This window comes from Podarcis bocagei (assembly GCF_964188305.1).
Source record: "Podarcis bocagei genome assembly, chromosome: 9".
In the NCBI taxonomy this organism is placed as follows: Eukaryota; Metazoa; Chordata; class Lepidosauria; order Squamata; family Lacertidae; genus Podarcis; species Podarcis bocagei.
Window position 1 is genome coordinate 37,950,331 of NC_138134.1, and position 26,458 is coordinate 37,976,788.

Consider the following 26,458-nt stretch of genomic DNA (forward strand, 5'->3'; position numbering starts at 1 on the left):
GCCAAGTTTGGGGATGCCTGCTCTAAGGTAATGAGATCCAGTGCAATAATATCTGGGGTATGCAGCTGTATCCAATAAAGATCCCCAAACAGACAGTTCTGCCAACGCATGGATAAGATTCATGAAAATGTGCATCTCTAGATGGTGATAAATAAGCAGACAGGTGTGTCTGTGTCCTGGGCTATCCAACAAGCAATTCTTTATCACTGTAAATGTGAAAGCTCTGTTCTATGCGGCCAGCATTTTGTTAACTTCTGTTATATATGGTTGATAGATTTTTGTTAACTTTCAGGAAAAAATCATATGTTGGTGCTCATTCAATAAATTGTGTGGGCGAGTGGTTGTGACCAGGCCTATGAGGGCAAATGTTTTGTCACATAGAGGGAAGGCTCGTGCCAAAATATGTGGGACAGGTTGGGGTGGAGATTGGGGGACTGAAAATTACTTTCCCTTTTGCAGAAATGACTTCAATCCATTACAGTGGTACATGGGGTTTGCAGTGCTTTATTCAGTGAAAACAACAACAAGAAAAATATTGCACATTACCTGCATAGCTGGGCTTTGGAATGCAAATTGGTTTTAGAAACTCCCTCTCTTGCTCTCTGAGTCTGACCCACCCTGTCCCCTCTGTGCATGTAAAAACCCTCTCTCCTGCACAGGCCCCAGCAAACCCCCTCTCTCACTCTCTGATCTACCTGCTGTCCCTTGCCTGTGCCTAACCCAAGACTCGACTGTAACAGGCCCTTGAATTGCAAACTCCCTCTCTCACTCTCTGTGACGCATCCTCTGCCAACACTAAAACTTTCTCTCTCAGACTCCTCCTCCCAGACCCACCCTACCCTCTGCCCGTGCAATTTTGAGAATGAGGATGAGCTATGTGAAAAAAGGTATCCCGTTTGAAGTCCAAACAGGACAGGGGACACTCTTCTCCAAAAAAGGATGATCACGTTTTCTTAGGCACAAGTGGCAGCCACTGAGCTACGGCTCTTTCCCGAGGCTTTGACTTTTCCCCAGGAATAGGCTTGTTCTGAAATTCTTATAATACAGAAGAACTTGGCATTTTGCATTTCAGTCTGTAGCTTCAGGTGACTTTTAAAGCGCTGTCAGATGTTCTTGACAGTCTTGCTGACTCAAACTTGAGTCAGCCAGCCTTGATTTCCTTAACGATTTGCCTCTTTTAACTTTCCTCTGACAGCTTTGGTCTCCTGCAATTAATTAGAATTGTCTTTCTATTATTAGAACCCCTTCTACCTAACCTTGCTTCCAACTGCGCTGGGACTGAATTCTGCCCAAAATTCTTCTACTAACATGTCAGTTTCCTTTCTTGTGATTGCAACAGCCATTATAGCTGTGCTTCTCAACCAACCCTTAATCACTTTTACTTGGAAGTGAATCACACTTTCCCTCCACTTTCAGCCCGCTGCATCATGATCCATACCATTACTAATGATCCCCTTACCCTAGAAACAGATATTCAGGGGCTGCGGAAGAAAGGGGAAGGTAGGTGTTATGTACTGATGTTCTCACCCTGGGCCAGCAGGGGGATATTGTAGATAGTTATGCAAATGAAGGATCGAAAGTGACGTTCAGTGATTGGCTAGTTACAGAAAATGGTTACTGTTGCATTCTAGTGGAGTTCTATATAAGCAGGCTGACTGAGCTCCTCAGTTCAGTTCTGTTCCAGCTTACAGATAAAGAGCTGCTTTGGAAGAATCGCTGTGTCGTCTGATATGTTCGCCCACAACTTAACAGTAGGAAACCTTCCTTTTGTTCTGGAAGGGAAGTTAGGATCTAAGCCATTATGTTCATGCATCAGTAAATCCACACGTTATGCTGCTGTTAACCCCATTCTGTTTTTTTGAAGAAATTTGTGACCCACTGAGCCAAACCCAGCCCACCAGGGGTTAGGTAGGCCTCTTCTTTTTGTTCCCTCGCCGCAACTAAACTGAGAGGTAGGTGGTGATGATGGTTATGATTATCAAACAGAAAGCAAGACTACTTGTCTGGTATACAGTGGTACCTTGGTTCTCAAACGCCTTGGTACTCAAACAACTTGGAACCCAAACACAGCAAACCCGGAAGTGTTCCAGGTTTGTGAACGCTTCCGTTCTGAGCACCACACTTCCATTTTGAGTGTTTAGCTGAGGTCTGTCATGTTTTTGCTATTTATTTTGCGTTGTTTTTACTGCTTTTTTCTTTTGTTTTTGTGGCTGTGTGGAACCCAGTTCAGCTACTGATTGCTTGATTGTGTGACTGCAGTACATTGTTTATTGCTTTCATTTTATTGATCAATGGTCTTGTTAGATAGTAAAATTCATGTTAAATTGCTGTTTTAGGGGTTGTTTTTAAAAGTCTGGAATGGATCAATTTATTTTGCATTACTTTCTATGGGAAAGTGCACCTTGGTTTTGGAATGCTTTGGTTTTGGAACAGACTTCCGGAACGGATTAAGTTTAGGACCAAGGTACCACTGTATTTATACACAGCAAATGTCTCCACTGTTCTGCTGTTTTTAGCAACTCATGACCCCCTTGAGTCACCTGCAGGCCATCACAAACTAGGGGATGCAACATGGACGTAGCCAGAATTTTTATTAGGGGGGTGTCGCCAAAGTTTTTGAGCTTTTTTTTAGGGGATCTGCCAGAGTTGTTCAACTTTTAAAATGGAATCCACCAAAGTTGATCAGCTTTTTTAAAGGAGATCTCCCCCTAAAGTTGGTCAGGTTTGTTGGGGGAAATTACTCCCCCCCCCCAAACAGGACATTACAAGGGGAAGGCTTTGGTTGGGGGTGGGCAGAACATCAGTTAACTGGGTACTGTTCTTTCAAGGCTTTTCGATAATTTTTGTGGCTCTAGGGGGGCTACGGCCATGGATTGCAAAAGTGGACGAGGCTCACTCCTGTGCTTTTAATAGATATGAGGAAGAGGGAATTCCAGTGTCTGTAGCGACAAATGCGGGTGAGCTGTTTGATTACGCTGGCTGGCTGGACGAATGAACTACTCTTTAGGATCCAGGATGATGTAGGCTAGATTTGTGGATTCGTTCCAGAACAGTGGCCTATGCAATCCTAGCTCCACTTACCTTGGAGTAAACCCCACTCAGTTCAGTTGAACTTACTTCTGAGCAGACGTGGTTGGATTGCGTGGCTACATATTTATTGTGGTTCTGAAGAAACTACAGTAAATCATAACTGAATGTCTTGACTGCCCTCTGGCGGTCCTGATGAAACAATGCTCAGACTCATGTTGGCAACGAATGTAGTAGCAAAAACAACAGTCTTGTGGCTTACAGATTTAGGCATTGGAAAGCTTATGCCATAACAGTCCGCTTACAATAGGGCTGTAGTCTTTATCCAGTTCCCTGCAAGTAAGCCCCAAAGAGTACAATTGGACTGATTTCTGAGATCGCAGTGCAGGTCTGTTTAAAAATATTAGGAGGCCTAGTGCAGCTCTCTTCCCAGACCATTGCTTCCTTTGCAATCTAGAGCAACTGACTTTATTTCCCATCTTTAGAAAATACCCTACCTGTTTCTGCAGTCCTAGAGTGTTTACAACTAGCAGGCATTCTGTTTAGATGAGATGTTGCTTTCTATTGTTATTATTTCATGTAGTTTTAAAAATACAGAGGATTGATTTTTCATGACTGGGAATCATGCAGTAGCTCTGACTTGTTTGTGGTTGGGTCTCCTGCAGCCACTAACCTGCTGTTTCCATCCCTCTATGGCCACCTTGAAATCTTGAAGCAAAGAGGTGGTAAAGCAAGGCTTCATCCTGTGCATGAAGAATACAGGCAATTGCCTTTTCCTATTGTTACTGACTCAATGCAGCAAGCTGTTAAGGAGTTCTCACATGGATTCCAGTTACCAGGTTACATTATTTAAGGTGGGATGGGAAGTTGTACTTCTTTTCAGGTATCCTTAAAAAACCCTCACCCCCCCAGGTATAACTGACTCTCTGATCTAACTTGAAATAATAATAATAATAATAATAATAATAATAATAATAATAATAATAATAATAATAATAATTTATTATTATTTATAGCCCGCCCATCTGGCTGGGTTTCCCAGTCACTCTGGGCAGCTTCCAAAAAATATATTAAAATACTGTAATACATCAAACATTAAAAGTTTCCCTAAACAGGGCTGCCTTCAGATGTCTTCTAAAAGTCTGGTAGTTGTTGTTCTTTTTGACATCTGTTGGTAGGCCGTTCCACAGGGCAGGCGCCACTACTGAGAAGGCCCTCTGCCTGGTTCCCTGTAACCTCACTTCTTGAAGGGAGGGAACCACCAGAAGGCCCTCGGAGCTGGACCTAAGTGTCCGGGTAGAACGATGGGGGTGGAGATGCTCCTTCAGATATACTGGACCGAGGCCATTTAGGGCTTTAAAGGCCAGCACCAACACTTTGAATTGTGCTCGGAAATGAATCTAGTTCAAGTTTGCCTTTTAAAAAAGCAAACTAGTTTAGTTCAAGTTGACCCAAATGAACCTTTTCATAAAAAGTCTGTCCTCCATCATCTTCCCCATCATTCAGAATGGTACAAGCTGAAGTTTACAGCCCAGAATTAAATCAGAGGCCACATACTTGTAATTAGATGCCTGGCATACAGAATGTCAACTGGTGAAGCTTTCTCATCATTGTATTTCCATACTCGAAAAGGCTTGCCCTGTTTAATTTGTGACAGCCATACAGCTGTTAAAAAGGCACAAGGCATTTTTTTCTTCGTTCAGCAGAATGAATTCATTCCAAGCCTGGCCTAAAACAAACTTGAGTACAAAAGCACCCACTAAAATATCAGTAGCTTATATATTGTTTGCATTTTCATCAAAACAGAAAATTGCAGCAGAGGCTGATCATAATGTAATCAGGTTGAATTTCGTACATGGGGGAAGCTTATGGGATTTGTCAGGAGTGAATTTCTCCACTTAGGTGAGAAGAGTACCAGGACTTTGGCTCCTCCGTATGCCTCTTGTCATCGACATTTTAAAGCAGCCTCCAGAGCATCTTTCATCAGGAAAGAAAATACTTTGTCAAGCAGGGAGGAATATTAAAAATATGCTAAGAAGATTAATGCAAGGTTGTTAATACACCTCACCAGTTCGCTATCATTAATCCTGTCAGTTTGAAGAATTTTATTTTATGTCTTCAGTCAGGTTTTCTTCATAGAGACCAACAGTCTAGTTTAACTGCCAAGGTGCCTCAGAGCAGAACTAGAGGGCTGTTCAGATAGCACCCCCCCAGTTCAGTTCAGTTTATTATTATTATTTAATATATATATATATATATATATATATATATATATATATATATATATATATATATATATATATTTGCTTTCGTAGATTTTCACGGGTACAGGAATGCAGGTTTTGGTGTCTTCGGGTGTCTTCCCGTGTAAGAGTTGGGGTGTCTAGGCGACGTTTCGACGAGGTCTCACTCGTCATCTTCAGGCTGGTGCTTTCGGCTTCTTGTTACTAGAACAGAGCAGGATCTCAGTGTTTGAGTTCCTATAAATACTGTTGAGGGGGTGTGGTGTATAGCCTCCAACGTTCTGGGCAGAGAGGAAGTTCCCAGGTTAGTGTGCCTTTTCTTCTTTTGTTCATTAATTACTTGAGGGATATCTTGAGTGATTTCTTGAGTGATATTCTGAGTACCGCTTAGGAGGGTCATTAGGTGTGGATTAGTTGCTAAAGCTTTCGTGTCTTGACCTCTTGAGCTTGTGAAGAGTTTTTCTGAGAAGATGGCTGTACTGCACTTAGTTGTGCTCTGGCAGTACAGCCATCTTCTCAGAAAAACTCTTCACAAGCTCAAGAGGTCAAGACACGAAAGCTTTAGCAACTAATCCACACCTAATGACCCTCCTAAGCGGTACTCAGAATATCACTCAAGAAATCACTCAAGATATCCCTCAAGTAATTAATGAACAAAAGAAGAAAAGGCACACTAACCTGGGAACTTCCTCTCTGCCCAGAACGTTGGAGGCTATACACCACACCCCCTCAACAGTATTTATAGGAACTCAAACACTGAGATCCTGCTCTGTTCTAGTAACAAGAAGCCGAAAGCACCAGCCTGAAGATGACGAGTGAGACCTCGTCGAAACGTCGCCTAGACACCCCAACTCTTACACGGGAAGACACCCGAAGACACCAAAACCATATATATATATATATATATATATATATATATATATATATGCTTTCGTAGATTTTCACGGGTACAGGAATGCAGGTTTTGGTGTCTTCGGGTGTCTTCCCGTGTAAGAGTTGGGGTGTCTAGGCGACGTTTCGACGAGGTCTCACTCGTCATCTTCAGGCTGGTGCTTTCGGCTTCTTGTTACTAGAACAGAGCAGAGCTTCTTGTTACTAGATCCTGCTCTGTTCTAGTAACAAGAAGCCGAAAGCACCAGCCTGAAGATGACGAGTGAGACCTCGTCGAAACGTCGCCTAGACACCCCAACTCTTACACGGGAAGACACCCGAAGACACCAAAACCTGCATATATATATATATATATATATATATATATATATATATATATATATATATATATATAGACACACACACACACCACCCTTTATCAAAAGATCCCAGGGCTGTGTACAACATTATGGAGCATCAGTAATAAAAAGGCTATGTCATGGTGGGTGGGCTCCTCCTCTGGGCCTCAGCAACTTACAGGACTCTCCTCAAACAGGTTGTTGTTGTTTTAACCCACAGATGGGGAACCTATAGCCCCGCATGCATTGCTAGACTACAACTCCCATCACCCCTGACACTTATCCCTGCTTGGCTTGGGCTGATGGAGTCTAACAACACTTGGACGGCTGCTGTTACCCCATCTTTGGCTTAATCCCTTAGTGCCCAACTTCAAAGTTAGGTTGGATTGAATTGAACTGAACATATATTGTTCTCTTGTGACCTTCACTACCACCTCCCTCTTGCCTCTTTCTGTCTTATGCGTTTTTGATTACAATCTTCTTGGGGCATTGATGGCCCAATAAAATGAATGAATCACAGCTAGCCTCACTCAGTTCAGTGGAAATGACTGCCTAGTTTGATGTGCAGAGGTGCGCTGCTGTAAATAGTCAAGACTTCCCAGATGTTTCTTCTCATTAAAGAGGCTTGGTATTTCTTAACTGTTTTTTTGCACTAGGGGGCTCCCAGGAGTTAGAAAGAAACAGACAGAAGGCTGTTCTTTTTGGAAACAAGACATCACACTGGGGTTTTCCAATGCAGAATTTAAAATAGCTTAAAAAATAATGACGAAAAGTTCATGTAAGTGTGTAGCAGTTATCTGGAAACAACCGCCCTGTACAGTCAGAGCATTCTGAAGGTCTGTAGAGTTTGCTGTGAAATCTCCAAAACATGAGCTGTAGAGTCATGTATGACTTGTGTGTTCCAGGACTTTGAACACAGAAATACAGGTTTGGATAACTTGAAAGCTTGCTCCCTATTTTGTGACAGCTTGGATGGTCCTAAGAAAGATACTGCCCAACTGTGGATTTTGGATTTTTAAATTCTTTTTTGCATGGACCAGCACAGTTTCTTTTGTGTTTTTAAAAGAAGTTTTACTAGACAAAGACTGAGACAAGCTGTGTAGGTAAGATGCTTTTTCAAAATAATGAACTTATCATAATTGAACGTAAGTGATTTCTTGTTCCACTGCAGGGTGTGTGTCTGCTTGTGTAATAAAGTTCACAGACTTGTACACATTTGTTTATTATCAATATAACTGTTGCTCTTGGACTTGTGTCTCTGTGTGTACACAAACATAAAGGCTTGCGAGCACTCACACCAATCTGCTGCAACAAGGAACAGCTTACAATTGTTATTTGCAGTAGCATAGTTTTGTGAATACATCCAGACCATTTTTGGAGACACAGCTTATGTATGCAATTAATAGCAATGTACCTTTAACGCAGGGCCAGGAAGCATTTTAATAGTTGGCGGGTATGTTTAGCTCAAGTTAGGCCTAAGAGAATTATAAAATAATGTAAGCATGCCTGATTGGGGTAGGGTAGGGCAGCTAATGCAATATCTGAGCATAATTATAGGAGGCAAAAATGGTTTTATAAAACATCTTCCCTATCATTAGCATGGGAAGAGGAAACTCTGATTTCACTGACTCATGGAAAGATGTCTCCTTTTCACAATTGTTATTACATGTTCAGTTATTGTAGATAATAAATTCATTTTGTGCTGTTTGGAAGGGTATTTTCATGGGTTTCTATTAATTTGATAGACATAATATGGGGCATTTTAATATCTTTTTTCCTTTCTGTGTGCATATAATATATACCCATATATATATATATATATATATATATATATATATATATATATATTCCTTAGCTGTAGCTTTAAAATATAAAGATTTACATGGGTTTAAAAATAACTCCACGAATGATGATGACTATAAAATGGTATTTATAATTCTCTCCTCTATAGCTCTGTGCCAGCCCAGAAGGGACTCCCAGACTTTTCCTACTGTGACTCAGTTAACTGTGTTTACACAGCCGACTCCATTCATTCTCTGAAACAAACTCACACCCTCTGTGGTGGCAGATAAGATTTTAACAGCTTGTTGGGACAGCCTGTCAGATTAATTACAACTGAACATTCACATTCCTTGGGCATTTCCAGTGTGTGTGTGTTTGTGTGTGTACCCCCCCCCCACACACGAAGAGCTGGAAAAAGAGGAGGAGAAATCCAATAATTTAGAAGGCATGCATCATCACCATCTTCATCCTAGCAGGCAACCAGTGAATTCCTAAGCTACATTCATCATGTTGATTCATTGGAGAAATGAGCTTCCTGGATCAGACATGCCAAATTTTAAACTGGTTCATTTGCTCTCTGTGCGCACCCCAGTTGCTAAGACTCTGGAGTGGCAGGTGCCCAAGGACCAGAAGGAATTTGTTGTTGGGCACAGCCTTTGTGATATATCTGGGGTTCCTTGTCAGCCAAGTAGGTCACATTGTCCCACAGCACAGAATGAGACCCCTGAAAGCAAATTCCCAGAATCTACAAGATGCTGCGCAGACTCTTTCCCTCGAAATCCCATTGGATGACACCTTGTTGCTTTCTGATCTGGAAAGACTCCACATGGGAACAAATGATACTTCAGCACTGCCCAATGTGGTGTATATCACCCTGCGGTCCAAGCGCAGCAAACCTGCCAACATCCGAGGCACCGTGAAACCCAAGCGAAGGAAGAAACAAACAGTACCTTTGCACCATGAAAATAAGGACCCATTGGTTGTCGCTGGCCAGGAGAAGAGCTTAATCCAAAAGCCACTTCGTGGGACTAATAATTATATGAATAAGAGGAGATCAGGAGCAGTCCCAGAGAGAGCAAGGGAGCACCAGGAGAAGTTCAAAGAGAAAGAAACACTCAAGAAAGACAAGAGACGTTGGATACCTCTGGTCAGAGGAGCAAATGTTCAGTCCAGTGCTCTGGAGAGCAATATCAGGATGTACAGCGAAAGCCCACCATCTTGGCTGAGCAAAGATGATATCTTAAGTATGCGTCATCTGGCGGATTCCAAAATAGAGAATATACAAGAGGCACCTTCTCAGTATGGAGTACTTCTGGTACTTAAGGGGGCTGCTACGGTTAACAGGTCAGCCAAAGGAGGTGTTTGCAGCCAAGGGCACTGTGGCCTCATGAAGAGACCTCTTGACATGAGTGAAGTGTTTGCCTTCCATTTGGACAGGATCCTTGGGCTGAACCGGACCTTGCCTACAGTAAGCAGGAAATCAGAATTTGTACAAGGTAATTGGTTTACATAATGGATAGGAACCCAGGGCATTCCTACCCCCACCCCCAGCCCAACTATTGGGCATGTGTGTTCAATAACCAGAAATAAATGCAGTAGAAATACCCTGAAGAGTAGAGTCAAAAGATAAACAGAAAATCCTTCAGATAAGTGAAAAAATGATTTCAGGTTTCCAGATAAACTTTCGCTCTTTGGAATGTATAAATATTCCAGGTATCAGCATGTATATAAAATGTGGGAGGGGGGAGACTCCAATTTTTGCTTGGTAATTAATGTAAAGCAGAGGGGGTGAGTATTTTTATTTAGATTCATTATCCATAGTTAATATAAAAGTTGCAGAAACTGATGAGAAGGGAAAATTGATAGTGTGGCAGAGCTTTGAAATTGTCATCAGATATAGCAAACCACATCAGGGTTTTGGACAGGAGGCCTTGATTGGATTTTGGTTTTTTATACTAGAAAACTTTGAGCCAAAGATAGTGTTCCTGATGGAGCTGTGCAATATCTGTTCACTTCTGTGGGCAAACTTGTGGATTTAATGGAAGATGTGAAACAGCAGTGCCTGGTGGTTTGTGCCCAGAGTTTAATTTAAGAAACATCAGGCAGTTCTTCAAACTGATTAAGGTGAACTGTGGGGCCCTTAATATGATAAAAGCTAGATTTCTTCCAACACCACTGGTTATCACAGATGCATAGCACCGACATTTTCTGTCACAGGCAGACTAGAGGACAATCAGCCATTATCTAGTCTCGATTCCTACTATCAATGTGAAAAGAAAAAGGGGGTGGGGGGGAGAGTAGCAAAGTCCCCAAAATTCAAACAATGAAAAAATATAACAATGACTTTGCTTTTAACTCTTTTTTTATTTCTCAGTGTGCCAAGGGAAGATTTGCTGAATATTTTAGGCATTGAACTTCAAGACTGCTTATATTAGGCGAATCTGGAAAGGAAATGAAAATAAGACCAAAATAAAACCATCTTGGTATATGTGTCTCATAGGCCACAGTTGCACTAAACTATGGCTTGGGCAGAAGTTTCAGTCAGAATAATGTAATATATAGCACAGTACTGTAGTGATAGCTGGAAAAGGTAGCACTGCATTTTAATGAATCAGTGCTAAAACAGGCTTGCTATTTATGTTCTAATTTTGACCTAGAGCAATCATTACTTTATTTTATACAAAGTCTGTTACCAGCATTAAAAGACGAGTAAAGGAAAAATAAAATGAAAATTCACTGGCAGCAGGCTGCAGAAAGCAGATAAAATAACAGTCTCTGGTTTATCTACATTTTGTAAGCTTTCCCAGTGGCAGACCCTACGAGAGTGTCAATAGATTTCTCGGAGCAGCGATGTGCTTTCTTTGCTTGCTTGCAAGAGATATTCGGGTTAGCAGAGCATAGAAGGCACGTTATGCATATGTTATTTTTAGTGAGAGCTTTTACTGCTACAGAGCTTTCAGAAGGAATGAGGTAATCCATTTTAGGGATCCTGGACAGTGTGATCACACAGATGATTGACTGCAGGCCCCTTGTGGACAGCTCTTAGCCTAACGTTAGGAAGCGTTGCTTTCAGTCTGCATTATTATTCTAGATTGTCAGACTGAATTTCTCTTTCTTTTTCCCTTTCTCATTCTCGTGTTCTGTCCTTGGTGATGTTCCAGACATGAAGAGCTGTTGTTATGCAATGAGTAGGAGGAAGTGAATAGCCAGTTTTCATTTTGGTTATTTCTCGACAAACAGTTTCTTAGCTACAGATGAGCTCAGAATGCGGAACAGCCACAGCTCACCACTTCCCCCAGAAATGTTCTAGATTTGAAGCATCCCCTTTTAACCATCAATAGTTACTGTGGACTTTATCCACGCAACACAAGTCCCACTCAAATGAATGGGAGTTCTTCCAATGATCTCTAATGCGCCTCGTGTTGGAGAATCTTTTGTGGTGAAGTGGAAATAGACTATTGTTATTTTGGGGTCAGAGGCAAACCTGGGCCGCAATCCTGTACTCACTTAGCCTGGCGCTAAGCCTCACTGAACTCAATGGGATTTCTTTCTGAGTATGCGTAGGATTGAGCTGTCAATTAGCTTTATTCACCAAGCTCTCTTGGACCCCCACATCTCTGTGATAGAAAAGCAATATATACAAAACCCCCCACAAATGAGTACATATAAATCAAGAAAATCAAACACATGAGATAATCAATAAATTCTCATTTGGACTCTTCAGTTCTCTCTTATTCAGCAAATGTATTTCCAGGTGAGGTTACAGAAACATTTGTACCCAGTGACTTTCTCTGTCTGTTGAAATCCAGCTTTGGGGTTGACATCTCCACGCGATGTCTCCGTTTCAGCCTGCCTCAGCACCGATGTGATATATAAAGACAAATTTGCTGCCATGTTAACATCTCACAAAATAAGCTCCTCAAAGCTGTCATTCATTTGGTGGAAGCCTTTTTTCAGAGATGCATTTAGGAAGCTCATATAAAGCAACTTTCGCTTGCATCCCCCCTTGCTCCCCCTTACCCCGCTCCTGCCTGAAGTCCTTTTCACATTTGACAGGCTAACAAAATGCACTCTGTTTGCAGTTGCCCAAATGAATTGTGAACCTTTCTAAATCAAGAGAATTAATTCACATTGTTCTGTGACACGTCTGCATTATTAGAAGGGAAAGCTGACTCCTGACAACTTTCCCCCCTAAGATTCATTACTGTTGACAGATCGAAATTTATAAAGGCATGGGGGCTGCAAGAGAGGGAAGCCTCCCATAGTTCTGACTTGCAAAGCAAACAAACCATAATTCGTAATGTCAGTTGCAAACTTGCTGCTTTTGTCCCTGAGCTCACATGTGATGTTGGCTGAATGAAGGCCCTTCATCCCAAGGGGGGTGGGGCAGTGGAGGAGGATGAACAAATAGGTATGTATTAAGGGAGACAAACTTGCAGCAAGTGCATAGATCCAATTCCTCAGCCATCTGTGTTTGCTGAGCTTGGATTGTGAGCAGTGGCAAAGCTAAGAATAAAGGTTTCTAATATATGTATACTTTGGGTGGAATAGGTCCAGGAGTCAAAGATCTGTTTGGGGCTTTATTTGGTTGGTTGGTTGGCTGCCCCCAAATCTCTACGTTTTAAAGGAAGAGAGTGCATGGGGGAAATTGTTTGTTATAAAAATGTCCAAACCTTAGAGGAACATGGTTCTCTGGATCTCAGCCTGAGGAAATATGAAAGCAGGAGTTTTTATATATTATATATTTTCTTTTATCTTGCTGCTTCCTCACAGCAACCTGTGGGTGCTGGATTAGGTTGAGAGACAGGGGCTGTCCTGAGGTTACCTAAGGAGTGTCAAACTGAGTAGAAGTCTGAACCTGCTTCTGCCTGGGTCTACTCCACCACCCAGGTTTGATGCTTTTACTTAGCAGAGCCACCCATTCGTAAGGAAGGAAAAGATTCCACTCTAAAGGAGGGCTTTCTATTAATGGTGAAATGAATAATCAGGGAAATGATGGATGTGTGGGGAGAACTATGGGGTGTGTGTAAATGTGAGGGAAGCCATCCTGAGGGCCACTTGGGCGGAAAAGTGGAATTAACATGGGGGAATTAAAAGCAAATAATAAAATAAGCTGTACGACAGGAATGTCAAGGCACAAAAAGATTCCGGACATGCAGAGTATTTTATTATTTATAGCTCTATGTTCTGCAACATGGACTTGATTTGGCAAAGGTCTCTTTATCCACCAACAGAGCAAGTCACTGAAATGGTGAAGACGCAGGTTTCTTTGGCGGTGTTGAAACACAAATGTTGTCAGGAAAAAAAGCTGGTGGCAAGAGTTGGGAATAGCTAATAGCTTGGATCCAAGGGAATTACAAGCAAGTTCCTCTTCCTCTGCAGTACCCCGTGGCCCTATTCCTGAATTCCATTCCTTAATAATTGGGAACTTTGGGGGGACAGTATGGGATGTAGCACTTCATGGGGTAGGGGGAGTGGCAGAAATTGAGTGCCACCATTAATGAGTAGAAGAGCCATCCACTTGTTCAACAGCAGGTTTTGCTCCAATCAGTGATTATTTTCAGATTGGAAGGTATTAACTATGGCAGTCTTCACTGCCACACTAGATCTTCTTGCCTTGTGATCCTCTCTAGTCAAATGCGCTGTGCAGGGTTTTGAACCTGTGAAGAGAGTTGGCTGTAGGGATGTTCACACATTACACTTGACAAATGTACTATCTAAATGTACTACTATGATGTGCCTACTAGTTTAGCTGTACTCATGGACAGTTATCCACCCGTTAATGTTCAACGACTCTCCAGTCTGCGTACATAGCAACTGAGCTCTGCAAATCACCACGTGTACCTTCTGTCACACAAACACTTGTATGTGTGTAGAATCAGCTTGCATCTGTGTTCACCGTAACATGTGAACAAGCCCTGTTGGACGAGAGCTAACAAAACATCTTAAGCTCTCTTAGAAACATTGCCTCTGTTCACGTCCTCTGCAGACGAGTGAGAAGCAGAACTTTAACCCTTGCTGTTGCTGGCAAAAGTACCACAGCAATGCTGGCTAAGGAACGAGCTCATATTCAGAGTTGCCTTCATCTGAAATATACTTAGTATGAAAGAGCATCTGACTGACTTTTAGCCTCATTGTGTTTGCTCACTCCGTAATTGGTCTTGTACCAACAGAGGCTGGGAACTTGGCCCAGACAGAAGGGGAAGCTCCATTGATTCCATTTACCATGTTACTCTAGCGATCGCCACATGCTGATAAGCATAGTCAGAGTGCCGCCTTTAAAAAAAGAAGCAGCAGCCGGCAAGCAACGTGTTTACGATGTCCCCCCCCCTGCTTAAAATTGGACGTCATCATTATGATTAATGTTTGGGCAAAGGACAAGGAGAAAACCTGTCCTTGCTGAAGTATTCCGTTTTATTGCACCCCCTGGATCAGATTTAACTGCATTTGTTCACAGCTTGCTTTCATATCCTGATATTTAACATACGGTAATTACCAGGGGCCAAAGGAATAATAATAATAATAATAATAATAATAATAATAATAATAATAATAATAAATTTATTTATACCCTGCCCATCTGGCTGGGCTTCCCCAGCCACTCTGGGCGGCTTCCAAAAAATATTAAAATACTATAATACATCAAACATTAGGAAGGAAGATTGAGGTAGATGTGTTGTTGTTTTTTCAAGTGCTGTAATACTGTGTGTACTATTCTGGTCACTTTACCTCAAAGAGGATGTTGTAGAACTGGAAAAGGTTCAAAAGAGAGGAACCAAAGTGATCAAGGGACTGGAACCACTCTCTGAGGAATGGTTACAACAGGGGTAACCAACCTGGCACTCTCTAGAAGCTATCGGAGACAGTCTCTCCTCATCCCTGACCAGTGATCATGCAGGCTGGGAGTCCAACAATATCTGGAGACTCCCACCTTGGCTTCTACTGGGTCACAGCATATGTTTGTTGGTTTTTAGTTCAGAAAAAAAGATGAGTAAGGAAAGAAAATGATAGAAGTGTGGAAGTTGCGCATGGTGTAGAGAAAATGGATAGGGAGACGTTTTCCCTCCCTCTTCCACAATACTAGACCCTGAGGGCATGCAGTGAAGCTGAACGTTGGAAGATTCAGGACAGACAAGAGACAGTACTGCTTCACACTCCACACAGCTACACAATGGAATTTGCATCCATAAGATGTAATGATGGCACGGTTTAAAAGTGGATTGGACAAATCAGTGGAGGACAGGGCTATCAGTGACTACTAGCCACAATGGTTATGTTCTCCCTCCACTATGAGAGGCATTATGTTTCTGAATGCCAATTGCTGGGAGTCACAAGTGGAGAGAATGCTATTGCACTCAGCCCTGCTTGCAAGCTTCCCTTAGGCATCTGGTTGGCCACTGGGTGACTAGGATACGGAATTATATGGGCTTTTGACCTGATCCAGCAAGGCCCTTCTTATATTCTTATATTTGTGTACCCCACAGAAGAAGCTATAGGTCATATCGGTAATTATTTTTTCCCTCCTGCATGTCTTGGGCTGGCCCTGCTAGCTTTGTATTGTGACAAGGGATGGGTGAATCTGTCAATTTCAGCATTTCTCAGTTTCTCAGTTTCCCACTCCATATTTCTACATCAGTTTGTGATTTATTTATTTATTAAAAAACTAACCCTGCATGAAAATTCATCAGTATTTTGATGCGATTTTCTCCCAATATACAGTGCACATCTTTGTGTGCAATTTTGCCTAATCTACAAAAGTTTGCAAAAAAAATCACCTTATATAGTGCATATTTGAATGCCGTTTTTCATGAATACATACTTTTTGTATGCATACTTAACCCTGGCATTTGCATTTTGTACATATTTCTTGGCACGAGAATTGCATTGCAAAATTCAGAGACAGTATGTGTTGATTTCCAAAGATGGCTGTTTCAGTTTGCATATTGATTTGAAAGTGTGGATGACGTAGGTTCATCTATAAATGCAAATGGAATTGAATCTCTCTCCCATCCCAAATTGTGAGCTGCTAGGATTTTGATAAACCTTCACAATACATGAATTGTGAATGAGCTGTGCTTAGTTTGGTGGGTCTTAATATTGTGCAGGTCTGGGTTACAATATTACTCCTCCTTAAATTGGAAAACCTGCTTCGTACGACAGATTTCCCATGCCCTTTGTTTGTTAGTTTGAACTTCATAGAATTTCCCCTTTCCAACTCCAGAATATGCAGCCAACATCCTGTGATTCACATTTGCCATGCAAGTGGTATTACACTCTGCAGTAACTAGAGAAGTCAATATGGCACCCTTGATTCATGCCCCCATCTTTACTTGCATAGACTTGCAGGTCTAGGATTGATATCCTGGGAGATGCTTGTCTGTATCAGTGATTGTTTCTCAGCTGCAGTTCTTTTTAATGTGTCCAGATGCAAGGGAAGGCAGGGGTCTACTATAACAGAAGAAATAATTTTTGAATGTATGGCTAGCTACACAAATGGCTACAGTTTACGTCGTTCCCTGCCTGCGAACTTAACGGGATGTGAGGCATACTGTCATGGTTTCACAATGGAAATGTCTATGGCAGCAACTCTGGGGTTTTAGCAAGGGCTTTTCGGTTCCTCTTGCCTTTTTACTTTGCTTAGGCCACTCCCAAAATCTTACTGATGCGTTGCCATCCTTTACAAGTGCATGCATGGACCTCTGAAAGCAACTTTAGTTCTGAATCCTTTGGAGGTTTTATAGTCTGTGGCTTAATAAGTCTTGTGTTTGAAGAACCAGGTGACTGAACCTGCAGAAGAGAACATGGCTTTAAGGGAAAAGCCTTCAAGGGAATTAAAGCCTTTAAGGGAAAAGAGCCAGGCAAGAGTTCTCTAAGGTGATTTTTTCATGTTCTGACTATGTAGCAGAATGTAACAAAACTGCAATTCTTACATTAGGAAATCTGGAGGATACATTAGTGTAGGCGAGGCACTAAGTTGCTATGGAGATGGAAACCAAGTTAGGTAAAAATAGCTGGTATATCAGCAATGCTGTGTTTATCACCAAGCTAGTGATTCTGCATTGCGTTCTCTCCCTCTCCCTCTCCCTCCTTCTCTCCCCTCCTTCTCTCCATAGTTTTATTTCTTGCTCAACTACTTACAGGACATGAGTTAGATCATCTGTTGTGCAGATGGCCCCAGCTTCACTCGCTGACATCGGGTAGGGATGAGAAATCCTATGTGTCACTGTGTGAGTCACTGCTAGTTGGTGTAGACAATACTGAACTAGATGGACCAGTGACTGACTCAGTCTAAGGCAGCTTCTTCCTATGTTCCTATGACCTCTGTGTGATCCATATGCTGCATGGTTTTTCTAATGGAAATGGAGAGTCAAAATGGTGGGATGATGGGAGGTTGGGTGGAGGTTCCAGGTTCAGTGCAGAACAAGCATTCCCATGGCTGCTGTAATAGCTTTTCCTACCCAATCCTGGGGCATCTCAAAACAGCAGGCCACAGAGTTGCCATTTCCTTTTCATTCCCCACCTACAGTGTGGCTGGATGCTAATGGAGTCTGCTTGCTGGGAGGACCGGTATATGTGTGTGGGAGCTTAATGTCTTCTGCTTCTAGCTCAAGGTTTATATTATATAAGCTGAGGCTAAATAAAAGAGATGACATTCTTTGAGGTGAGAGACATGGCCTTTCAGTCACACTGGCTGGTAGATCTGCTATGTGAGCTGTTGGGTCATTTAGCTAAACATTTATATTTGCTGTTTCTACTGAGGGGATTCCTTGTTCACTCGAGGGATCCTTTAATGTAGCTGTGACTTAGGACCCCTCCAGACAGGCGTTTTATTTTGAGAGTCTTCTTCAACTTGCTCTTGACACAATAATAGTGAAATAATGGTGGATTTATTCTGCTTTCATTTGCAATTCTTCCCCAATGCTGCCTCATTATTGCTGCCCAGAGGAACTGTAGTGCAATGAAAGCAGGACAAAAAAAAAAAAAACCACAAATATTTTTGTGTATAAAATGTTATGGGGTGCTTAGTAGGAAGTTGCAGGATATGCACTGATAGGAGATGAAACAGTGTGGCTACACCAAAACTTTTGCAGAATTGAAAGCAGCAGCACATATGACTACCCTGGTAACATCATGAGCACAAAGAATCATGGATGTACAATAAAAAGACCTGGCAGAACTCTTAATCAGTAGAAAATGTATTGCAGTATGGCTAAAGATTTCCATTAGGATGGGCTGCAGAAGAAATTATTTTTCTGTTCATTTTATTCACATTATAATGTGACACTCAATGTCTTCCAGCTTTGCCCCTCCTGTATTTCCTTGGACAAGGTTTATTTGTTTCAGTTGAGTCTGTTTTGGTGGAGCACATTGCAGATAGAACTGTTTGGGATGATTGATGTTTGCTAGGTCTGTTTCCTGTGAATCACACACATTTCCGCTGATTCACCTTAGCTGCATTTTGTTCTTTCCAAATGGCAAGTTTTCACATTTGTTCAAGACAAAACTTTTGTCTCTCTGTCTCTCTCTCTTCTATCCCCCTTCCCCATCATGAGCCCATGGGAGGAAGCAAGTAAAAAGAAAAACAGGAAGGGCTTCACGTGAGGAATGTGCTTTTGTAAAGCAAGACTGGGTCAATGTACAGAGGAGAGGAATAAGGAAGACATGTGCTTCTCTGATTTGCAGGGAGAAAAACACCCCATGATCTGTGACTATAGACATACTGGCTGGTTTGGCTAGAAAGTGGGGGAGGAGACGGGGATGTACTTTGATCACTAGACAGAGCAAGCCCTTCCTCACCACCCTCCTTTAATCTCCTCATTCCAAATGCCCATTCATATACCTGATGTGACCCAGCTGGGGAAAAACGCTAGGGAGGGGAAAGCTGTAGGTCATGACTGGGGGGAAGGGAAAGGTGTGATATAAATGTAATAATGAAAATAAACCAACAGAAATCTGTGCCGTGGCTGAACCACTTTGGAAAGCTGGTGTGAGCTAATATGAGATAATTCTCTTCTACACATACAAATCCTCCCTGAAAACTGGAGAGAAGCTTCCAGCCTAGCCTCCTCCCACACACCTAGGCTTGTTTGTGTAGGGAAATGTTTTTCACAGGGAGTATTCTCTGTTCTGATCATATATAGATTGGAAGTTGGTGGACAAGACTCATTTTAACAGTGAAATGGGAGAGAGGTTTGCTGATGCTTTCCTTCTCTCACAGCTGACTACCCACAGTCATTTGCTCCAAATGCTTTTCTTCCTTTCTATAGCAGAAGTAGGCAGGAAAGAGAGAGACAAATGCCTGGAGAATGAGACTGAGAGAATCTAAGGTAAAGTGGGGTTGGGCAGCAGGGAAGGAAGGCTCAGTGTCCCTCTCCTGCACATTTCTTTTATGTTTGTGATGCCATTTGCTCCTGTGTGGCTGGGCCCACCACCACCACACTTCCAGTTCACAATAGTAAGGAAATGCAAGCATGGTGTGGCGGGCATCCAGTTCCAACTGGGACCACAGTGGGGGCAACGGGTTTAATCCCCCCTCTCCCCACATCACAGCTCCAATCCAGCTTGAGGCTTTCCTAGCTGGCTTATTGCTTTAAGACAAAACTGTTATATTGGACCAAATTTATCCATTGTGCTCTCAGGGTTCCATCCTCATGTGGGAAGCTGGAAAGGTATAATCAAGTTAAGTTTCTTTCAGGAAGGTCAGATTAGGTATGGCCAAGGCTGGTCAAATCTAGTTGGGCAAGGTACCAGCCAGCAAGAATCAGGACCCTGGACAGCTCCTAATGGGCCTTGCTAACTGAGCTATGAAAGATGTTGCTCCAACAGGGCGCCATCTGAAGCCAGCTGTTTTCCTTAAAGGGCCTTTGCCTGATGTTGTATCCTTTGATTTTTGCGTGGTGTGTGTCCTAGACTCTAGGAAACAGAGGAACTGTTCAAGATGGTTTCCTGAGTCCAAGGAAAGAGGTAGGGGCCATATCCTTTGGTTGGGAGGGCATGGGAGAAGCTACTGCAGGTCCTGCCCTGGGAAAAGTGGATTGAACCTCATCCTCATCTGAACACTGTCAGGGATCATGTCACAAACTATGTCCAGTCTGGCCCTTGGGTACCCCTTGAATTCTGTGGGAGGGGGAAAGCAGACACCCACCACTTCATATTTAGTCTGATCTTGAGAACTAGGCATAGTCACCTCTGCTTCCAAATGCAGAGCTAAGCAGATTTTAAAACATACGCTTTCAAATGTGTTCTGTATAATGTATGCACCATGCACCAAGAATGCACGAAAGCACTCTGTGCCATGTGCTAAGAGTTGCCTAGCTTTTATCTTGGGTAGCCTGAACAATCTCATTGTAGGTTTACCTTTGGGAGTGATTCAGCCACATATATTTTATACATCCTGTCTCTCTTAAGACATTGTAGTTACAAAATCATACATCGCTAAACAGGAAAAAAATCCCAAAGTGGTAAAGATGAGGCTATAAATCTATTTGTTATAAGATGGAATTCATGGCTTGCTCATGCATATATCATTTAATGACGACGCTCTCATAAACGAATATTGCTTTGTTGAAATTGAATGTGCTACAGAGATTTACATCAGCTGCTGATCTGTCAAACCACTTCTAATTTATTTAATATATCTTCTCATAGAGATGGATTTTTTTAAGCGGTTTGTAGCATAAAGTCAGCAGTTATTCTCAGACAATGATGATAATTATAATGTCCAGGGTTCTTCCTTTCCTGTGGTGGCTTCCTTTACATGTGGAGTATGACCACATTAACCAAAAAAAGTCAAATCATTGCTGATTTCTTATTCATCCTACCACATCTTTAGAATACCTCTTTAAAAAAACATGTGTGGAAAACTACTGTGATTTTAGGAAATGCCTACAGAATGATCAAGGGTTGAAAAATGCAAATCTTAAGTACAATTAATGGCTTTGTTTGGTCTTTTTATTTTTTCTCATTAGATGATCAACCATGTCCTATTATTCTTTGGGATACCTCCTTGGCTCAGACCGATAATGAGACACACTCATCATTGAAGCTAACATGGGGGGCTTACAAGCAACAATTAAAGCAAAAGTGTTGGCAAAATGGCAAAGTACCCAAAACAGAGTGGGGATGTACAGATATCCATCACTATGAGTGGTCCAAGATGGCACTACTTGATTTTCTTTTACAGGTAAGGCAAATGGACTTATTGCCAGTATACAGGATTAGTTATAGCAACACAGTTTATTGAATAAACTATTTATATAAAAAATGATAGTGGTGAGGGAGCCACATTTGAAACCTCTGCAATGCAAAGGTGTTACAGAAATTAGAATTCAAAACAAAGTATGATAGAGAATTCTTACCCAGGGGGCAAATGGTTGACATGTCCTAGCCCTTCCATTATAACTCACTTACTTTAGTAAATTCTGGTCCATTTGTGTCAAGGCTTTACTCTTAAGAACTGCAAAGTCCTTGCGTTCCTGACTAGGGCGGAAGTAGCAATGTTAGGCCACAGGCTTGGCAATTCAAGCACATCATTATGAAACTGTCTAGAGCTTGAAATTCTCAGAGTTTTACCATGATCCACAGAGCAACTCCTTCCCTACCCCTGATCAAATAATGACCACGTAGGGGAGTCACCGTATTCATCTCATTCATCTAAATTCTTACAAGGTAAGATTCCTCACTTTGTAAGCCCAGAACAGGAGGCTGTTTATGGATGAACAGTTTTATACACAACTGTATGGGAAAACGAAAGCAACCACAAGAACAAGCTAAAGGGTGGAGTCATAGCTCCAACCCATATAATGGGAGGCAATGTTTAATTCTATCATTACCCATTACTACAAGGAAAATCATGAAATAGGCCTGGGTAGGTATCCTTAAATAAATATACTATCCAGAGCATGTGATGCTGGCAACAAGGCACTATTAGAGTTCCGTTTCTATACATGCAGCTTTCAGTCATTCCATTGGCGCAAATCCAGGAGAAGGTTCTGGTTGTCTGTAACTTCTAGTTACATGTATAAATTGTCCTTTGATTTCTAAAATAATTCAGCTTTCTGCACGCTTGTAGATTGCAGAAATCATTGAGTTGCCGGTTTTCATAATGGCACGTAGGTAGTACATACAGTATTTAAGTATAATTCATATGCAAACACTATAGGTATGGCTATTACAGGACATTGATTTCTAAACTAAAAATAGATTGTCACGTCTAATGTCTCTCAGTATATCCCTGAGTATGTCATGCTTGGCACCCAACTGAAAGTCACGGTATTTATTGTACGGATACTAAACATAGCAACAGCCATACAGGAATAGCATAGAGACTGTAGCAGTCTCAATGTGTTCATGTGGAACCATTAATATTTCTCTCTCAGTAATGGAGTATATAGTAAATGGTCTTCTCTCTAGGGAACTGTATTTAAGCCACATTAACTTTGAAATTTAGGGGCCTGTAGCGTAAACACTGCAGCTTAGCAAAAAGCACGGCACCATTATCATTATTCAGAAATAGTAGCTGGAGTGTGTTGGTAAACTGAAGCAGCCATAGCAAGATGAAAGGACACAGAGTATGGATTTATGTTTGGGGAAGAGCACATGCTGAGTTTACCACACTGAAATTTAAGGAAGCGAATGCTGGAAGAAAGACCTGCTCCCTGCTGCAAGGCCCATTTCCACCTGGCTTAGGGGGCAGAGCCCAGACTCACTTTGAAGAGTTAAAAGAGGCTCCTAGGAGGCCACTGGGACGTTGCTGGAACAACTCTTGGGTTGGGGCAACTGGCTAAAATGTTTTAAACTGTTCTAATTTTGGTTCCTCTGTTTTATTTTTGTTGGGTTAGTGTTGGTTAAATGTTTAGTTGGGTGGGGTTGGCGGTTATTATAATTTGGGTATAACTGTAAACTGTTTATTGTTGTTGTTCGTTTCTATTGATTTATTGGTTTGTTTGTTGCTTGTGTGACAAGTGACGCGGGTGGCGCTGTGGGTTAAACCACAGGGCCTAGGACTTGCCGATCGGTTTGAATCCCCACGACGGAGTGAGCTCCCGTTGCTCGGTCCCTGCTCCTGCCAACCCAGCAGTTCGAAAGCATGTCAAAGTGCAAGTAGATAAATAGGTACCACTCCGGTGGGAAGGTAAACGCCGTTTCCGTGCGCTGCTCTGGTTTGCCAGAAGCGGCTTAGTCATGCTGGCCACATGACCCAGAAGATGTATGCCGGCTCCCTTGGCCAATAAAGCGAGATGAGCGCCACAACCCCAGAGTCGGCCATGACTGGACCTAATGGTCAGGGGTACCTTTACCTTTACCTTGTTGCTTGTGTAGGATATTTTGTTTTTAAATGTTTGATGTTTTGTTGTGTTTTTATATATATTGTAAGCCACCCAGAGTGGCTGGGGAAACCCAGCCAGATGGGCGAGATATAAATTATTATTTTATTATTAATAATAATTCAGAGGAAATTAATGACACAAGTAGTGCAACATTTCAGAATGGTAAATTGCTATTTGGTCAGATAGTACTGCTACTATTAATGCTGCACAACCTGCAACATGATCTAGTCTCCCTTTGTATCCTCCTCACTCTCTTCCCACATACCCTTGTGCATGGGAGCTGATTGCCACTGACCTCTTCCCCTTTGATTGACATTCCAGGCATACACAAATGGGCAGCTCTTTGGACGAGAGTGTTGCAAGCATTCAACTGTACCTAAGTGGCTGGATTGGGCCCAAACAAACATATCCTTGCCAAGAAGGAATGATAATAACAAACATGAACATGCCAAAAATTGTACATGTAGAAGCAATCATGCTGAGTATGGAATATATAGGTATCCTGTAGACCACATGCCATATATTATAAGAGCTGAGTGAAACATATTTCAGGAAACTTTTCTTTTTTGCAGGCCATATGCATGTGTGCTGGGAATATGAGTGTCACAACTCTAGGTAGTTGTCAAGTGCAAGTTTCCTATACATTTGTATATGCCTGTCTTGTCTTCACATGCTAATAAGGTTCTGGGAATGCTAGGGTCTATTTTTCCCCTGTAACATGTGAAACAGCTCCTCTACAGAGTCAGAGAAATGGTACATGTAACTGACTCTTCTCAGGCCTGGAAAGCAACTCTCCAGGGAGTCAGGGAGTAGCAGCTCTGTATGAATTAAGGATTTTAATTTACGGTATTTCTAAAGCTGATGAACAGTTATGATGCCTCACATTCACATGTGCTTTGGTGGCATCCCATAAACCTGGTAGATGTTTTCATATGATTGCATCTTGATGATTTACCTGAATTCATTCTCAGATCTACCATCGCTTGGACAAGAACTGCTGTGGGTTCAAACCACGCAAAGAAGATTCCTGTGTCCAGAAAGGATTGAACCTGAATTGTGATGACCAGGATAGCATTGATTTGACACACATTATCCAGAGAAAAGATGATCCAAGGCATTTGGTCTTTATAGATAATAAAGGTTACTTTGACAGAAGTGAAGAAAATCTGGATTTCAAAATATTACAAGGCATAAATGAGTAAGTTCTATAATATACCAGCAATGTGTATAGGGTGGGGAGCTTCCTGGCCAGCCAAAGGCTGAATGCAGATCTCCAGGCCTCTCTGTCTGGCCATACATTGGCATCAAGCAACATGGCTGGGGAGCTGTAAGAACACTGGGGTTACGTTTAGTGATGTGGACTCTATGCATTATCCCTTTCCATGTGGATAATTGTGGGCTCTTGACCTTGATGTCTCTCACTACACTATGATTAATCACTGCCCTTTCCTCTTCATGCCTACCTTCTTATATACAAAGCATATTATACGTAGATCTCACAAATATTGCTCATTGCTGTTCCTGTTCCAGCTCTGCTTCTTGAATCTTCAAGTCTTTCACTGGTCTCACCACTCTTGCTACCTGCTTTTTGCTTCTCACTTGACATACTTGTTTTGGGGAGGACTGAATTCACCTTGCTTCTTTTACATTTACTACAAGTGAAATAATGATGTATAAAAATAGGAAAGGCTTAAATCACTGACAAAAAAGCGTTCCTGTGAAATTTGATCAGAGGTGACTTGTTTGTTTACTTGCAGGTTCCCTGAATCGGCAGTCTCCGTGCTGAAAAGTCAGCGTTTGCGAGAGAAGATTCTACAGTCTTTGTTCCTTGACAGAATTTTTTGGGAAAGCCAAGGTGGTCGTCAAGGCATTGATAAATTAATTGATGTGATTGAACAGAGGGCCAAAATTCTTCTTACTTACATTAATGCTCATGGGGCAAAAGTACTGCCAATGAATGAATGAAGGCTCAGTCCTGTGCACTTACATGGGAATAAGAAACACTGCACACAGCAGGACTTACTTCTAAGTAAACACACATAAGATTGTGCTGAATGCGGGAATGAGAAAAAAACTAGTTCTAATGAAAGGGTCACAGAGTTTCATTAAATAAGAAACTCAGACAGACACACCTGATGTGAAACTTGTTGACAATACTTTTAATTTATAAAGCACACATGAACAAATGTTCAAACATTTTTTAAATAGGTATTTTCTAAAGGAGCCTGAGATATAAGCATCCGAAATCACTTGCTTTATAAACCATACGTATATCTATTTTTGTTTCTACTTTGGACACCAATAATATATGGTAGAAGTTTCACCATTTATTTGATTTCAATAGATGTTGCTCACTTTAGGGGAAAAAACATCTTAGACTACTTATTTCAATGGGACTGTTCTAAAAAAAGGTGGTTTTTAGGATCGCTACAGACTAGCTTCAGAAAAACATTTATAGAAGGCTTTTTTCTGTTTCTTTCCAACAAAAATAGCAGACACAAAAATGTGTCAAGTATTGTTTAGTAAAAAGACCAAATTCAGTGTTCTTGGAATTAGGAGTATGATATTTTATATTTAGTTTTTTTAAAAATAAGGAAATATGTTATCCATTGAACTAAGCAGATGTTTCATGGTTATGTTTCATACTTGCCTTTGAGGTTCTTTTTAGAACTTGCCTACAATCTCTATCATTGTTCAAAAATTCTGCAGAGAACCGTCTACCTTTGTTTAGCTGTTTAATCAATGAAATCAGGTTTTCAGTATGTAAAATACTGGCAATTGTAATGTTAGTTCTTGAGAATTCTATGATATCATAAAACATGACTTTGAAGACATTCCTTCCAGTTAA

The 26,458-nt window shown here is 41.6% G+C and overlaps 1 protein-coding gene across 1 annotated transcript; it reads left to right on the forward strand.

Moving 5' to 3' along the window:
* Positions 1-7,172: 7,172 nt before the first annotated feature.
* On the forward strand, positions 7,173-26,101 carry GASK1B (golgi associated kinase 1B). The gene is made up of 5 exons (XM_081209412.1): positions 7,173-7,602; positions 8,451-9,777; positions 21,250-21,464; positions 24,582-24,808; positions 25,368-26,101. The coding sequence occupies exons 2-5, from the start codon at positions 8,808-8,810 to the stop codon at positions 25,573-25,575; spliced, it is 1,620 nt and encodes a 539-aa protein (XP_081065538.1). The 5' UTR covers positions 7,173-7,602; positions 8,451-8,807; the 3' UTR covers positions 25,576-26,101.
* Positions 26,102-26,458: the final 357 nt, after the last annotated feature.

Coding starts and splice junctions, on each gene's coding strand:
- GASK1B (XM_081209412.1), top strand. CDS start 8,808: ATGAGCTTCCTGGATCAGACATGCCAAATTTTAAACTGGTTCATTTGC. Junction 21,465..24,581: donor TACTTGATTTTCTTTTACAG/GTAAGGCAAATG, acceptor ATTCATTCTCAG/ATCTACCATCGCTTGGACAA. Junction 24,809..25,367: donor ATATTACAAGGCATAAATGA/GTAAGTTCTATA, acceptor GTTTACTTGCAG/GTTCCCTGAATCGGCAGTCT.